A 16,123-nucleotide genomic window follows, 5' to 3' on the forward strand; every position below is an offset into this window, starting at 1 on the left:
TTCCAATAATTTAATTTCAATTACTTGTTGTTACTTTAGAAAAAAAAAAGTTTGGTGATTTTTATTCTAATCCTAATGATTGTGTAGCTAGCTGTATGTTTTGGGATATTATTTCACTTGACAACTTGACTGAATTATCATATATTCACAATCTCCATAGCCGAGGTCTAGTTTGAACTTTTGACGATGAATGAATGATAAGAGAGCGTGTGGTTCATGCGTGAAATACTTGTGGTTGTGGTTACTCATCAACAAATCTATACATGACCTACCATTATTGGATCACTCCTCCTATTCAAATCTCATGATGAACATCACTATCTATAGAGATCTCTTTTGATATGAATTTCCCCAGCTTCCTACCAATGGTTTAATTTGGAAGAAATTAAAAGGGTGAAGATATGAAATTATGGACTACAATGTTGCCTTTTCAATGCTTCCAAATTTGGCGCCACACTTTTGTCTGTTATGTAAGGATGATGTGTTTGTTTGCAAAATTTAAGATTAAAAAATTGGGATTCAATATCATGTTGGTGGTCAAAGATTGAAATTAAAATCGAAACACAAAATTTTAGTCTCTTCCGGTACTTTTAGAAAGTGAGGACATAGACAATTGAAATTTTTTGGAGTGAGAACTAAAACTTTAATATTTCTTTTCGAAAATGCTCTTATTCAACTTTTCAAATTCTAATTATATCCCTCTTTAAAAATAAATTAGAACTTCTCTCAATTTTGTACACCTTAAACCAAATACAATACATAAATTTAGTTAAATATTTGTCTTTAATTTTTGACTTTTTATTTCTTAATTTTAATTTTCCTTCCAAACGTAGCCTAATAGACTACTCTACTTTGCTGTAAATTGCAATGGAAAAACATAAATAAAAGAAAAGAATATTTTGTGCTGCCAATGCAAAATATAAAATATTTAGATAGATGCCTCTATTTGATTTTCAACTGGATAATGATTAATATTTATTTTCCTGAATAAACAGTAAACAAAATTAATAACATATAGTAGTGGGTGCGATGCTGGAGGCTGCGATGCACTTGGCACAGGAGGTAGGAGCGGCTGAAGAAAAAGTGGAGAGGCAGCTGTCAGATACACCCGTCAAAGATCCAAGTAGTAATGGATGGACAAAGAAGTTAGAAGTGCCAATAGCAAGTGAAAATATCGTCTGGCTACAGAGAAGTATTGTCGGAGGCACGAAGACGGCGATTGATTTTAATTCACTACAACAAAAGATCCATAGGGACTGGCCAGGTGTAACACAGGTAAGGGAGTTGGGGGCATATAAAGCAATGATAACGTTTGATACGGTGCTTAGTGCTAAAGAAGCTTACCCATTTAGAATGAACAAATTATTAAAATTATTTTATATGGTCTGGAGATGGGATGAGACTGAGAAAAGCGAGTCTAGAAGGGTTTAGCTGGAATGTTATGGAGTCCTAGTACATGCATGGTCAAGGAACACTTTTCATAGAATAGGAGAGCAATGGGGCAAAGTGGTGGAATGTGATAAACTGACGGAATCGTGTAATTCGTTCAGTGTGGGTAGAGTCCTTATTGATACATGCACTTTTGATATGATTAACAAATGGATCCACGTTACAATAGGTACAAGTGGATTTGACGTCCTTGTAAGAGAAGTGGGTGGAGAAGTGTATCAGGAGGAGTGCTTTCGAAAAAGAAAGGAGGAGGCAGGAGTCAGCCACATGACAAACGGAAAAGAGATGCAGTGTGAACCGATGGCGGTTGGTTGGGATTAGGCGGTAGTGCAGACGAAGGTTGACCATAGGAACGACGAACAGGAGAGGGACAGGGTGGTAAATTCATGTCTCATTTTAAACGAATGGAATCACAAAAATTCAAATCCTTCACAGGGGAACGGTAATCATGCGGCATTAAAAGGTTTGGCGGATTCATAGGGATCGTATGAAATCAACGAGATTGACTCGGAGGAAACGGTCTCAAATAATTATGAAGGATATGAGTGCCAAATATATGATTGTACAAGGAAGTAAAATGGGCTGGAAGTCAACATGCCCAATAGAATTATTATGAGGCAAGATGGTGAGCTGATGGAGAGGGACCAAGGGTCTTAGACAGCGGCTGGACGCTCTAACCAGGCTGGGTCTGACCCAGGCACAACGCTGATCCAGCAGGAACTGGATACCCTGAATCGGCCTAGGGTGAGCATGGCGCCTCCAGCCTTGGGTGAGGAACATGCTGGGACGCGGAACATGGGAGAGGGGGTCTGTTAACAGAACGCGTCGGAGGCGAGGGAGCTATGCGCAAGGCCGACCAAGCAAGGGCGGAAGCAAGCGGCTGCGCGCATCGAGCCTGGCCGCATGGGTGGCGTAGAGGGAGACTCGCGAATCTGTGTGGCTGGCGGCTGTGGGCTGTGAAGCGACCTGGCGGTTAGTGCACGGGAGGCGGTATGTAAGCAGGCTGATGAAGGGAGGAGCACTGTCGAGAAGGCCGCCAATGAGACGAGTGAACGAAGACAGAAGAGGACGTAGGCGTCCATGAATGCAGAAACTGAAGAAGCTCTAAGGATGCGGATTGCAGGAAACGTGGGCCAGGGAAATGCTGATGGAGTACTCAGAAGTTGCAATGATCCAAAGGCCAAACGGTATTCAAGAAGAGAGTTAGGATTGGGACTGGAGGAAGGGGAATTCTTGATGGATGTATCTGCTCAAAATAAGGGTAAAGGACGTGAGGAAGAACATGAGAATGACGTAGAATCAGGTTTAGAGATGGGGAATGACTCGGAGCGTGGTAGGAAACTAGGCAGTGAAGAATAGAAGCTGACTTGGGAAGAAGAGATGGCTGAGAAAAAAGAAGCTTGGAAATTAGCTGTAGAATCAGGTGCTCAGTGCAGTGATGAGGATGATATTATGGTGATCTTGCAGGAGCAAAACGAAGTAATTGCAATGAAACGAAGACAGGCTAAGCAGAAAGAAAAAGCTCAACGAAGCCGGCCAAAAAACCGTAAATAGGTGTGTAATATTTTGGTTAAATGATTTTTAGTTCTTCGAATATAAGGGGGTTGGGAGGTGCTGCAAAAGTTAGTATGCTAAAGAATTTTAAAAATAAATTTAGGCTGGAAATGTTGGGTCTGGTAGAAACAAAGAAGGAGGTCATGACTAAATTTGATGTTGTTCGTATCTGGGGAAGTGACAGAGCATGTTGGGAGTTTGTAGGCTCGATTGGGTCTTCTGGAGGACTGTTGTTAATATGGAATGAACCGGCCTTTAAAGTGTATAATTGTTATAAAGGGGATAGATGGTTGTGTTTAGAAAGGGTTGTGGTAAAAGATAACTTTCATTGTGCTATCTGTTTGGTGTACAGACTGCATGAGAGAGCTGAGAAAATCTCCATGTGGGAAGAGTTGAGTTATATTGCAGGATTGTGTCAGGTGCCGTTCTGTTTTTTGGGAGACTTTAATGAAATTTTGCTTTTGAAGGAAAGGAAAGGAAAGGAGCAACCACATTACCAGCGTCTGCGACAGAGTTTAGAACATGGATAAATGATATGGAGTTGGTTGACTTGGAACTTAATGATTGTAAGTATATATGGTTTAGGGGACAGTCGTGCAGTCGTATTGATAGGAGCTTAGTTTCTTTAGGGTGGCTTGATATGTACCCAGAGATGCGTCTAAGAAGTGGGCCTAGAGGTTTATCGGATCATTGCCCTTTGATCATGCAAGACTTCAGAAGATTTGATGGTCCAAGACCGTTCCGTAGCCTGGATTCGTGGTTCACGCATGAAGGGTTCTTGAGAATGGTGAAGGAAGAATGGAGGGAACTAGGAGACGTGCAATTCCTAGAAAAGATGAAAGCACTATCAGAACCTTTACGTTTATGGCATAAGCAGCATTTTGGGGATGTGACTGAGCGGATAAAGAGGTTTGAGGAAGAAATACGTAAGGTGGATGATATGGTTAGTAGTGGATAGTACGATGGTACAACAGAGGCAAGGAGAAGGGCTTTAGTGAGGTGCTGTGAGAAGTGGTATATAAGGCAGGATATGCACTAGAAGCAAATGTCAAGATCTAGATATGTCACTGAGATGGATAGAAAGACAAGGTACTTCCATAATATTGCTTCGGCGAGGAGAAGGAATAACCGGATTAATGGGAAGCTAGTGAGGAATCAAGCAAGGATCAAGATTGTGATCCGGGAATTTTATAAACGTTTGTACCACCAGGAAACGTCCCCAAGGGTGACCTTTAGGGATGGATTGGTTAACCGTCTAGAGAGGGAGGAAGCAGAAACCTTAGAGGCACTACCATCAGTAGAGGAAGTGAAAGAGGCAGTATGGGACTGTGAATCTTCTAAGGCTCTAGCGAGTGATGGATACAACATAAATTTTATAAAAAAGTGTTGGGATGAGATTGGCACGGAGTTTACTGCAGCTGTGATGAACTTTTTTGAGACTGCAAGATTGCCCGCAGACGCTAATGTTACTTGGGTAGCTTTGGCTCCGAAATTCATTGGGGCAAAAGAGATAAAAGACCTTAGACCTATCAGCATGGTTGGATGTGTCTATAAAGTTATTTCTAAAATATTGACACGAAGAATGAGGAGTGTTATGCCAGGCTTAGTTGGGGAATCACAAAGTGCTTTTGTGAAGGGGAGAAAGATACATGATGGAGCTTTAATAGCATGTGAAACTGTGCAATGGTTAAAACTGAAGAAGAAGGCCTCAGTGATTATTAAACTGGACTTCCAAAAAGCCTATGACAGAGTTAAATGGAGCTTTGTTGATACTGTGCTTGAGAAGATGGGCTTCGGAAGAACATGGAGGGCGTGGGTGAGGGGGTGTGTTACATCAGCATCTATATCTATTCTAATTAATGGTTCACCGTCGAAACCATTCAAAATGGAGAGGGGTTTACGTCAATGAGACCTTTTATCGCCATTTTTGTTTGTACTGGTGGTGGATGTGCTGAACAGGATGATTGAGGAGGCGGTTAGAAACAGTCGGATATTTCTTCTGTTAGTCGGTAGGGATAAAATAGAGCTATCACACTTACAATTTACTGATGACACTATTTTATTCTGTCCGCCGGAGGAGGAGACTGTGAGAAACTATAAGAGGCTTCTGAGATGTTTTGAAATGATGTCTGGGTTGAGCATCAATTTCGAGAAGTCTAACTTGATATCAGCGAACTGCAGCCAGGAGTGGGTCAACCAGATGTGTCAGCTACTAGGTTGTCAGGAGGCAGCTCTGTCGGTGCGGTACTTGGGCATTAGCCTAGGAGCAAATCCACGGTTGGTAAAAACTTGGAAGCCGGTGATGGATAAGGTGGAAGAGAAACTCAGCTTGTGGAAAGCAAAGGTTCTTAGCAAGGTCGGAAAGCTAGTACTCATCAAGTCAGTTATCAACAGCCTGCCTATTTATTACCTGAGTTTGTACAAGATGCCGAATGCGTTTGCACGGAAAATTATCTCTTTGTAGAGGAAATTCTTTTTGGTAAAGGATGATGGACGACCTGGTATGGCACCAGTGAAATGGGAGATGATCCAGGCACCGAAGAAGCTAGGAGGGTTGGGGGTAGGTGATGCGGTGGTCCGAAATACGACATTATTGTTTAAATGGTGGTGGCGGTTCTCTAAGGAGGATTGTCCCCTATGGAAGAGGATTGTATGCTCTTGCAATAGCTTGAACCCAAATCACTTGTTGTCAACTCAAATATTACCGAAGAGGGGGATCGTGGAGAGATATATGTCAATTACAAATAAAGGAGCAACATGTCAGGCAGAAGATGATTGATGGGCTTGCTATGGAAGTAGGAGATGGTAGATCCACCCGATTTTGGGAGGATACATGGCTCTAAGTGGGAAAGCTGAAAGATAACTTTCCGAGACTCTTCTTGATTTCAAACCAAAAAGGATCAGTTATTGGGAATTGTGGGTTCTATGATGGGATAGAGTGGGTGTGGCACTTCCAATGGAGAAGGAACTACAATAATGGGAGACAAATGTACTGAACCAGTTGCTGCATGTCCTGCAATCTGTTAGATTGATAGCAGATGTGCAAGATAGAATGGTGTGGAAATTTAACAAGGAAGGCGTTTATTCAACTAATTCATTTGTGCAGGTTTTGCAGGAAGAGACTATGGATGAGGAGCTTTTGAGCTACAGGTTCACAAAAGAAATTTGGAAAGGCCTAGTTCCGCCACGAGTGGAATTGTTCTCCTGGTTTGTTTTGGTAGGCCGAGTCAATACAAAGGATCGGCTTAGTAGACTGAAAATCCTACAATAGAATGATACTATGTGCATGTTATGTAAGAAAGATGCTGAAAATATACAACATCTGTTTATTACCTGTGAGTACTCTTGGCAGGTGTGGTGTGCTTGGATCTCGGCGTTTGGACAGGAGTGGATTATCCCCGGTACTGTGAGAGAGCAATTTGAGAGTTGGAGATTTGTGACAATGAAAAAAGAGGTACGCAAGTATTGGCTAGTTGGTTTCTTCTCAGTGATATGGACTATATGGTTACGCAGAAATGATGTCATTTTTAACAACAAGATAACAGGGATTAGAGAGTGCGTGGATCAATCCTTTTCATATGCCACAGAATGGTGTTATAAATAACTCATGTTGTTGATGATAATGCCGAAAATGACATAGGAGTTATACGACTGTTATGGTTTGTTTTGTCTTTCTTGCTCTACATGTGTGTTGAGCTATTTCTTTCCAAAAAAATAAAAATATAGTAGTGGGTTTAGTATTTTATTAACACCAACAAATTACCCCAATTTTTTTACTACACTACCTTAGGCCACATCAGTTGTCATGTATTAATCACTTACCAAAAAGGCAAAAACTTTATACAAATTGCAATATAAGACACTAATTAACTACTAACTAGGTGGCTTCACCAATATCCTAATTTTTATTTATTTTAGCAACGTTCGATTTCATTCTTGTTGGATGAGTTATATAATAAGGCTTGTGTTTATGCTTAAGTTGAGACTTGAGAGTGACCATTGAAACATGCTCACACTCTAAGGAGAATATACAGTATGGTCGTTGTTTATCTTTTGTGTTGGAGTTCAGCGGGTGCTTTTTACTAATTTGAATATTTGGTATTTTTTTTTGTATGAATATCACACATTTAAGGGTCAAATTTGTGGGTTTTATTTTTTTAAAAGAAATTTACAAATTTAAAAGTCATATTTGATTTTTTTTATTTTAAAATATTTTAAGTATATAAATATTCAAAACAAATTAGGATTTTATTTGGTTCCAAAAACCTTTGTTTTTATTTCTAATTTTTAATTTAACTAATCCGAAAGTCGCTTTTTAATTTCTATATAGATGGAAGGCTGGGGTTGAACCACGTTATGGGAAGGAGGGGTGCTGCACAAAGGGGTGGTGTCAGTTTACAGGAAAATCGGACCATGGGTGAAGGTTGAAGGAACTCGTACCGTACGATATGCAGCTGGCCAACAACTTGGACCCTGCGACATGTAGCTCACAACACGGATGGTCCGTTTTGTGCCTCTCTGGACACTCGTCGTGCAACCCTCACTCCCCAAACGGTGCCCCCAACATAGTGCATGGAGTAGGACTCTCACCATCCGATATCTCACTTTTAGCCTTCACTCTCAACCTCCAAACTCCATTCTTCTTCTTCATTCTTCTGCTGGTAATGGTTGTGTTTGGTGAAAAATTAAAGAAAATGCCGAAAAAATATAAAACCAAAGATGTTGATCGCCCTGAGCTTCATATTAGACACTATCTCAACCATTCTGATTATGTAAGTTTATTTAATATTTTGTTAAATTTTTATAATTATAAATATTGTTCTTACAATTTAGTTGTTCTTATTGTTGTTAGGATCTGAGCTTAGAAATATACATAGAATGGTTAGAAGTATTTTTTAATTTTTTTTTATTTTTTCCTGAATTTTTTTTATTATTTATTATTTAAAATTATTATTGTTATGGTCTGAATTTTTATTATTGTTGTTACATAGAATCTGAAAATGTAGTTAGAATTTATGTAAAACAGACATAGTTTTTTTTTTTTAAGTTTGTTTAATTATTTTTAATATATTTATTAGTGTTAGGAAGTGAAGTGAGAATTAGTATTTAGAAAATTAATTATAAAATGTAAACCGGTATATTAATAAAATTATTTATAGAACGTTATTTTTTTTATTTTTTTTCTAGTTATAATTGTTACATAGAATCTGAAAATGTAGTTAGAATGATGTTATGTTGACAAACAAACTCATTTTTTTTTAAATTTGTTTTATTGTTTTTAATATATTTGTTAGTGTTAGGAAGTGAAGTGAAAATTAGTATTTAGAAAAAAATTATAAAATGTAAATCAGATTATTAATAAAATTTTTTGTAGAATGTTTTTTTTTTGTATTTTTTTAATTTTTTCTAGTTATAATTGTTAGAAAATTAAATAATATTGTGGTTGTCAGTAATGGAATGTGAGAATAAAAAATGAATGGTTAGTATTAATTTTTAACAGATATTTAGTTTGATTTCGTTAATAATAATGATAATTGTTAGGAAATTAATTATTCATAATTGTTATTAGAAAATGAATTTAGAAATATAATGAGAATGATTATTAGTATTTTTTAGAATTTATATATATGTGTTTAACTTTACATAAGTAATAGTTAATAGATAATTAAAAATACAAATTATAATGTTATATATTAAAAAAATTGGAATCTACTGGGAATAAATAAATAACCAACATGTCTAATGTTGTCATATTGTTGAGAATTGATTAGGAATGTATTTATTAGTTGATGTCATTAATAGTTAGTTTTTAGAAATTTCAAGGATTAGTGAAATATTTCTTGTAAATATTTGTTTTACTTTGAATTAGTCAAATAATTTATGAATGTTGTGTGGATTCAACTACTATGCGTTGTTGAGTTAGCTGGGCAAATTTTGTTAATGATTTGTTCTACTTAAAAATTTCTTGTCGCCTAGTAGTTAGTTAGTATTAGTTAATTAGTTGACTAATAATTTGTTATGTTTTTTGTAGAAATTAAGAATGGTGACGTGTAACCATCCAGTTCCTCCTGATAGCGTACTTCATACTCCCGTACCGTCCTCGAATATCCTGTACGATGAAAAGATACAAACAAAATTAAAGAGGTAAACACACTTATTGAAGGTAAATCTGTTAGTAAATTAATTAGCTTTGCTGAGCGTTACCTAAATTGACGACCAGTTTCTACAAGTACAGGGCCTTGAATTTTCTCAGAAAATTCGATTCTATATGCCTGATGCAAAACATATGGAAAGCTCTTGGAGGTGACCAAGCACCGTTACTCCTTTTCACAGCGGCATTTATGGATTCATGGCGGTCGGATATCAGTCTCACACCATCCCGAGTTACTACATGCTGACGAATGTTACTAAGGAAAAAGTACCATGCATCAGAAGTCTCTCCCTCCATAATAGCAAACGCAATTGGGACGATATTGTTGTTGCCATCTTGTGAAACTGCCACTAGTAGACAACCATTGTACTTTCCATACAAGTGTGTCCCATCAACCTGGACAACTGGCTTACAATGTCTGAATGCTCTAATACAGGGGTAATAACTCCAAAAGACCCGATGCAATACCCGAATATCAGTCACCAAGTCATCACCTTGATATGCAGGCATAGTCTCAAAATGAACAACAGCTGATGGCTCCTTATGACACATGGCCTCAAACCATATAGGCAAGGCCTCGTACGATGCTTCCCAGCCTCCAAATATTTTTTTCACTGCCTTTTGCTTAGCCAACCATGCTTTCCGATAACTAACGGTGTAGTTGAACTTCGATTGCACCTCTGCTATAACCGATTTTACCTTTAAGGAGGGGTCAGCCTCAACCAACGGCTTTATTGCTTCTGCAATTGTATTCGAATCCAACTTCGAATGATCCTGAGAAATTGTTGCTCTGGTACATGTGTGACTGTCATTATACCTCCTTATAACCCAACAGTACTTCCGGCTGATCATGCTAACCCGGATAAGCCAATCACACCCTGACCCATACTGTGTACACTTAGCATAAAATGTCAACGGCTCAGACTCATACACCCGGTAGTCTACGCTTCTTCGTATGGTATACTCTTTTATCGCCTTAATAACAGCTTTCCTGAAAATGAATTCCATCCCAACGGCAAATTTACTATCTGCGACAAAAGGAATTTCTGCCACAAGAACAGCCATACAAAATATATTTAAAACACAAATATTGTAACATCGAAAATAAACGTAAACAAGTTGTTACTGCATCATTTATGACATAACTCCAATTTTTTTATATTTAACTAGTTGACTTATTTACAATGATTGCGAATTTATCTTCCACTAATTTACTAACAGATATTAATTTCTATTTAACTACCTCACTGTTTTACTATTTTACTAATAAATACTAATTTATATTAATCTAATTTACTAATTTACCAATTTATTAATAAATACGAATTTATATATTTACTGAAGTTTTCTAACATAACACATAAATCCTAACTGCTATTTGACTGATTTACTAATTTCTATATAATTCCTAATTTATATTCAACTAATTCAGTCACTTGCTAAAAAAATAAATTTCTTAAACTTAAATACACAAACAGGTAAACAAAAATAAATACTAATCCAATATATTTTCACACCTTACTTAGCTAGTTGCTCCAACTATCAACATAAATTACTAAAAAATACTAATACATTTTATAAATATAGACAATTACGTACCAGCACCGGTATAATCCGGAAACTCCGGAACATGCATGGCTTCCAAATCCAAAACTCGCATAAATGACGGCTCCTCAAATAGCACTTCGTTTGCCAATGCATTTGCCACATCTGACACATCGGGAGCCATAGGTCTGTCACCTTGATCTTCATCTCCATCTGGACCAACAACTTCGTAGTTGCTTTCGAACTCTTCTTCGCTGTCGCTATTGTAATCTTCTCGTAGAATATTCCAGTCGGCCTCAGATTGCTCGAACTCAACATACAACTCGATGAACGCGAGTTGACTCTGATTTTCAATATACATTGAAAACATCTCTTGCATGCTCGCCTCGTCCGTTACATATTTGGTTTGAAACTGGACGAATCCACCAAACACTTGTACAGGGTATCTATATAGAATACAGGCTACTCTTCTTACCATCTCAGAATGAATCTTTTCACAGATCACACCTTTGAGCTCTTCAAATGAGATTGTGAAAGGAATCACAACATCTAACGGATTTTCACAAACAAATCTTGCTCCTTCAGATGTTTGTAATAAAATCTGACCAAAATAATACACCTTCAATAAAACTCTGTCACTCATTATTCTTAATCACCTAAACAAAATAAAAAATTTGAGAACTAGATCTGTAACTATAATCTTAAGTAAAGAAGAAACAGAGAAACAAAAACCAGAGGAAAGAAACGTTGAAGAAGAAGAAGACGCGAGTAGGTCCTCACCAGCATTCAGACACTTTTGTTTACAGTCACCAACAAGTCGGACCCTCCAATTAGGTATACTTCATTCAAAAAATTATTTAAATAACCTAATCGTACCCTCCGATTTCATTTAACGAATTAAAAAAAAAATTTCCTCTACTAGCAACTCGGACCGTCCGAGTTCCAATATCATAGCATTCAAAATTTCATCTTCTTCAAATCGGACCTACCGATTTGTTGGTCCAAAGCTGGAAAACAAGCATGTCGCAGGGTCCGACTTCTTGTACCTGACACCAGAAAAAAGGCTGCCCCACATATTGGTATGGAACCCCATCATGCCATATCCCGGAATGACACGCAACCTCCTTTCATATCAATAAAATTGATACTTGAGTATCACATTTGTTAGTTTCTTACTTTTGAGTAAAGTATCTTTGTTGTCTCCAACATTTGGGGGTAAGTCCTATTTGTGTCCCTAACGTTTAAATCGTCTTATTTGTATCTCTAACGTTTATAAAAGTAATTCAATATTATCCTACTATCAATTATACTAACAAATTAGATTATATTTTTCAATTATTCTCACTTGGATGTATTCATTCTCAATTAGGTCTCACTTGGATGTGTTCGATTTTAATATTATACCCACTATTTGTGTTTAGATTCAATTATGTCCTTAGAAAAGTGAATTATGTAAATGTTGTAGGAATTAGTTTCAACTTTTGATGAGCTATTTTTTGGAATGGATTATCGATTTTATCCCAAACATTTGTATTCTAACTTTAAGAAGAGATTTTTAAAACTCAAACTAAAGCCTTCATGATGTGTAATTGATGCCAAGATAATATTGAATCACTTTTACAAACGTTAAGGATACAAATAGGACGATTTAAACGTTAGAGACACAAATAGAATTTACCCTAAACGTTGGGGACAAAAACGATACTTTACTTTTTACTTTTTAACGTCGTGTTCAAGAAACTACGAGAATAACTCAATTCTTTTTTGTATTATTTATTTATTTATAAACTATAAAAGCATAAGATGAAAAAGATTGTGATATCATATATATTAATGAAATTATATTTAAAACTATGATCGGATGAAAGTGTGACAATTTATCATAAAATAGAAAAATAACGAGGACAACAATAAAATAACAACCATGCTATGATAAAATATTGGATGTTTTCATTGGAATTACATATTAGAGTGTACTCTTCCCTCTAAAGCGGTTAAACATGTGAAGTGAAAAAGGATTCCTTTTAGATATTTTTATGTAATCTTAAGGTTGAAATTTACTTTGTTTATATACCATCTGATATTTAAAAAAAAAATGATACATTATGAATAAAAAATATTATTATTAACTATATGACTTTAAGGTAGTATATACTTGATAAGATGTACCCAAAAAAATGATTCGAAGAATTTTTTGACGATATTATAAATATGTATAATCAATTTTATGATTCATTATTTAAATCGATAAATGTAAATTATAATCACACCATGGCGATGTTGTTGTTGTTGTAGCTCATGATGGTGAAGATGGTTCACTGACATAAACCTTTTTAGCATATCTCTTGGAAAATTACTCATGCGAGTTCTGCTGTTCTCTCTTTCCTCAACAACTTGTGCCATTGAAGAATTTGGGATTGAAACAACAAAAAAGAAGAAAAAAGATTACCTTAGCTCTTTCATGGAAGTAAGAATACCTAGATAGCTCAGAATTCATGAGGACTTAAAAATTGAAGTTTGTTTTTGGTAGGTAACCGAAGATTGGTGATGAACCAAAAGAGAAACAAGGTCGAATCAAATGATTTTTGTACCCATGCAGCGATTAGGGTTAAAAAGGGCTTAGGGATCACATTGGGTTAAACACTTTCAATTGACACTCTAGCATGGCAATCTATTGCCACATTATTGCCGCCGGGAAGCAGTCTAAACAGAAAAACGGAAAGGGACTAAATAGATGCATTTTTTTCAATCTCGAAGACATAAATAGTGTAATTGAAAAGTCAGAGACTAAATCGGTACATTTTGTGAATCTCATGGATTACTTTGAGGTTTAACTCTCGTAACAATGGTAGGTTGTATTACAAATAAATGAATACAAAAGACAAAATTATCCATTCAAATCAAATACATTTTTATTAAAGTGAAAATTTACATACAATTATTTTTATGTAAAATTATTAATAAAAAATTATTAAATAATTTAATTAAATTATTATTTAATATTTTTCAATTATCATCTAAAGTATTAAGACAATTGTAGAAAAATATTGAAGTTAAATAAATAAAAAAAAAGTACTATTAAGGAGCCAATGACCTAAGCGTACAATATGTACAATGGGTTAAATTTTTAATTCATGAATAAAATGAATATCACCCATATTATCCAGAATAACCATCTGGATATCCAGGGATAATAAACATCTTATGTCATAAAACCACTCATCCAAAAAGCTTAAGCTGATTTTGGGGTTTATCAAGGATCAAATTCTTGACCTTTCGGATCTAGAACTCTAATACCATGTCATAAAACCACTCATTCCAAAAACGTAACCCGATAGAACAATGTAATACTAATGGTCATATCTCTAATACTTTCTAAACCCGCATTGTACGCTTAGGCCATTAACTCCCTGTACTTTCTCATAAAATAAAAAAAAAAAAGTCCCAAAGCGTCGTCAGCGGTACTATTGTCCACTTCGTCAAAGCTCGCATCCCACTATTTATTCACTCTCTCTCTTGTTTCTCTCTTTGCTTCCTTCTTAATTGAATTTCTCACAAACAGCTTTTGCATCATCTTAACGCAAATCATGACTAGTTCCTCCGCTACCGCTCGCAAGGTTCTTAACCCCTTTCTTCTTCTTCTTCTCCTTCAGATTCCTTTATCTCTATCTCTCTCTAACTCGCTCTTAATTCTGTTTTCTAATCTCGTTGGGGGTTGGGTTTGGGTTTGGGGTTCAGAATCTGAGTAAGATTGCCTGCAATAGGCTTCAGAAAGAGCTTGTCGAGTGGCAGGTCAATCCCCCAACTGGTTTCAAGCACAAAGTCACCGACAATCTTCAAAGGTATCCAATTCTATTTCTTCCCCCCTCTCTCCCTTTAAATTCCATTTCTACACCCTAAAGTTTCAATTTTTGGCCCCTTCCTCTCCTGACCCCTGATGGCCCTTTCAAAGCTGCTTCCTTTATTAATTTCCACCGTTTTTGTGTTAATTTATCAGTCCTTTATGCATGCACCATTGTTCCTTTACATTGTTTTTGCCCCTTTTGCTTTGTGTTTTTGTTTGTTTTCGGAAGGTGGGTTATTGAAGTCTCTGGAGCTCCTGGCACACTTTACGCTAATGAGACCTACCAGCTTCAGGTTGATTTTCCAGAGAATTACCCCATGGAAGCTCCACAGGTGGTTCTTTTGGCCCTCACTTGCATAAATTTCACCAAGTTTTTAGCTACTTCTTTTGTTCACCGATGCTATTATGTTCCTACTTCTGCTGTTAACTGTTTAACAGGTCATATTTTTGCATCCTGCTCCACTGCACCCTCATATCTACAGCAACGGCCATATTTGTTTAGGTATGCTATGCCTTTGTAATCACTATATTTTCATTTTCCATTGGTCAATGGTTTTACTTATGTTATGGGTTACCTTTTTCTTGCAGGGTTTTGGTATGTTTTACGTTTATGTTTATTTGCTATTTGCTTTTCTGTTAGCTTTTCCTTCAGACACTTGTGTTGCCGTCAAATAATTCATCGCTTGTAAATTGATTCGGACTTTCCCTTTATTTCTTGGCATTCAAGTTATAATTCCTTGCTTAATGCTTCGGAAAGATGCTTTGTTTACTTGTTTAAGTTTTCACCGATAGCTGAGGAAGCAAATTTTTACTCTAATTAAAATCAATTTTTTAGAAGTTAATAACCTTAGATATTTGTGTCTGAAGATTCTAATAGGGCCCGGGCGTCCATACAAGTTTGAAATGCTTAGAAGGCTACTATTCTCTGTCCTTTATTTTTCTGTTCCTATGATTTTGATGTACATTGTGAAGAGTAACAAATAACATTGAAAGTGGTAATAATTGAAGTTACCAATGGATTGTTTCCTCCATTGTCAATTCATGCCCGTCTAGATGTGTGTAGAGCTTTGCTTCAAACTATTGATATCATAAGTGTGAATTATGTAAAAATTAGTTTGGTTTTACTTTTATCTTTTGAGAATGATGTTTGATGAGATCTATTTCACCATACTTGATGGTTAGTCTTATTCATATTTCAACATTTGATTGTAAAGTAAGGGGACCAGCTTTGAAATCCCATCCATTTCAACAGAAGAAGATTAGATTCTTCTAGACTCAGTTCTGCTTTTTTGGTGATCTGCTGACATTTAATATGCCCTATGCCATGCAGATATATTGTATGATTCATGGTCCCCAGCTATGACAGTTAGTTCCATCTGCATCAGCATTCTCTCAATGCTTTCAAGCTCAACTGTAAAGGTGTGAATTTAGTTACTGTGAATCTTCTGTTTTCCATATTCTTCCATCCTGGGTCTCCTAGGAATAGGATGCTGGTAATTTAGGTCACCAAGATGCTGCTTTTATTAGCTATTTTTTCTTATATACAAGAAAAAGAAGAGAGAAAAAAAGGGGGGGGGGGA

General features: G+C 36.4%; 1 protein-coding gene across 1 annotated transcript in view; it reads left to right on the top strand.

The window, feature by feature from the left end:
- The window catches only part of LOC107642925 (probable ubiquitin-conjugating enzyme E2 16), a 2,912-nt gene continuing 936 nt past the window's right edge, over positions 14,148 to 16,123 (top strand). Inside the window, 5 exon segments of the mRNA XM_016346434.2 lie at positions 14,148 to 14,316; positions 14,438 to 14,541; positions 14,773 to 14,875; positions 14,982 to 15,045; positions 15,874 to 15,962. Of these exon segments, the coding sequence (XP_016201920.2) occupies positions 14,287 to 14,316; positions 14,438 to 14,541; positions 14,773 to 14,875; positions 14,982 to 15,045; positions 15,874 to 15,962 (390 nt within the window). The 5' untranslated portion in view covers positions 14,148 to 14,286.

Source organism: Arachis ipaensis, chromosome B05 (genome assembly GCF_000816755.2).
Source record: "Arachis ipaensis cultivar K30076 chromosome B05, Araip1.1, whole genome shotgun sequence".
NCBI lineage: Eukaryota > Viridiplantae > Streptophyta > Magnoliopsida > Fabales > Fabaceae > Arachis > Arachis ipaensis.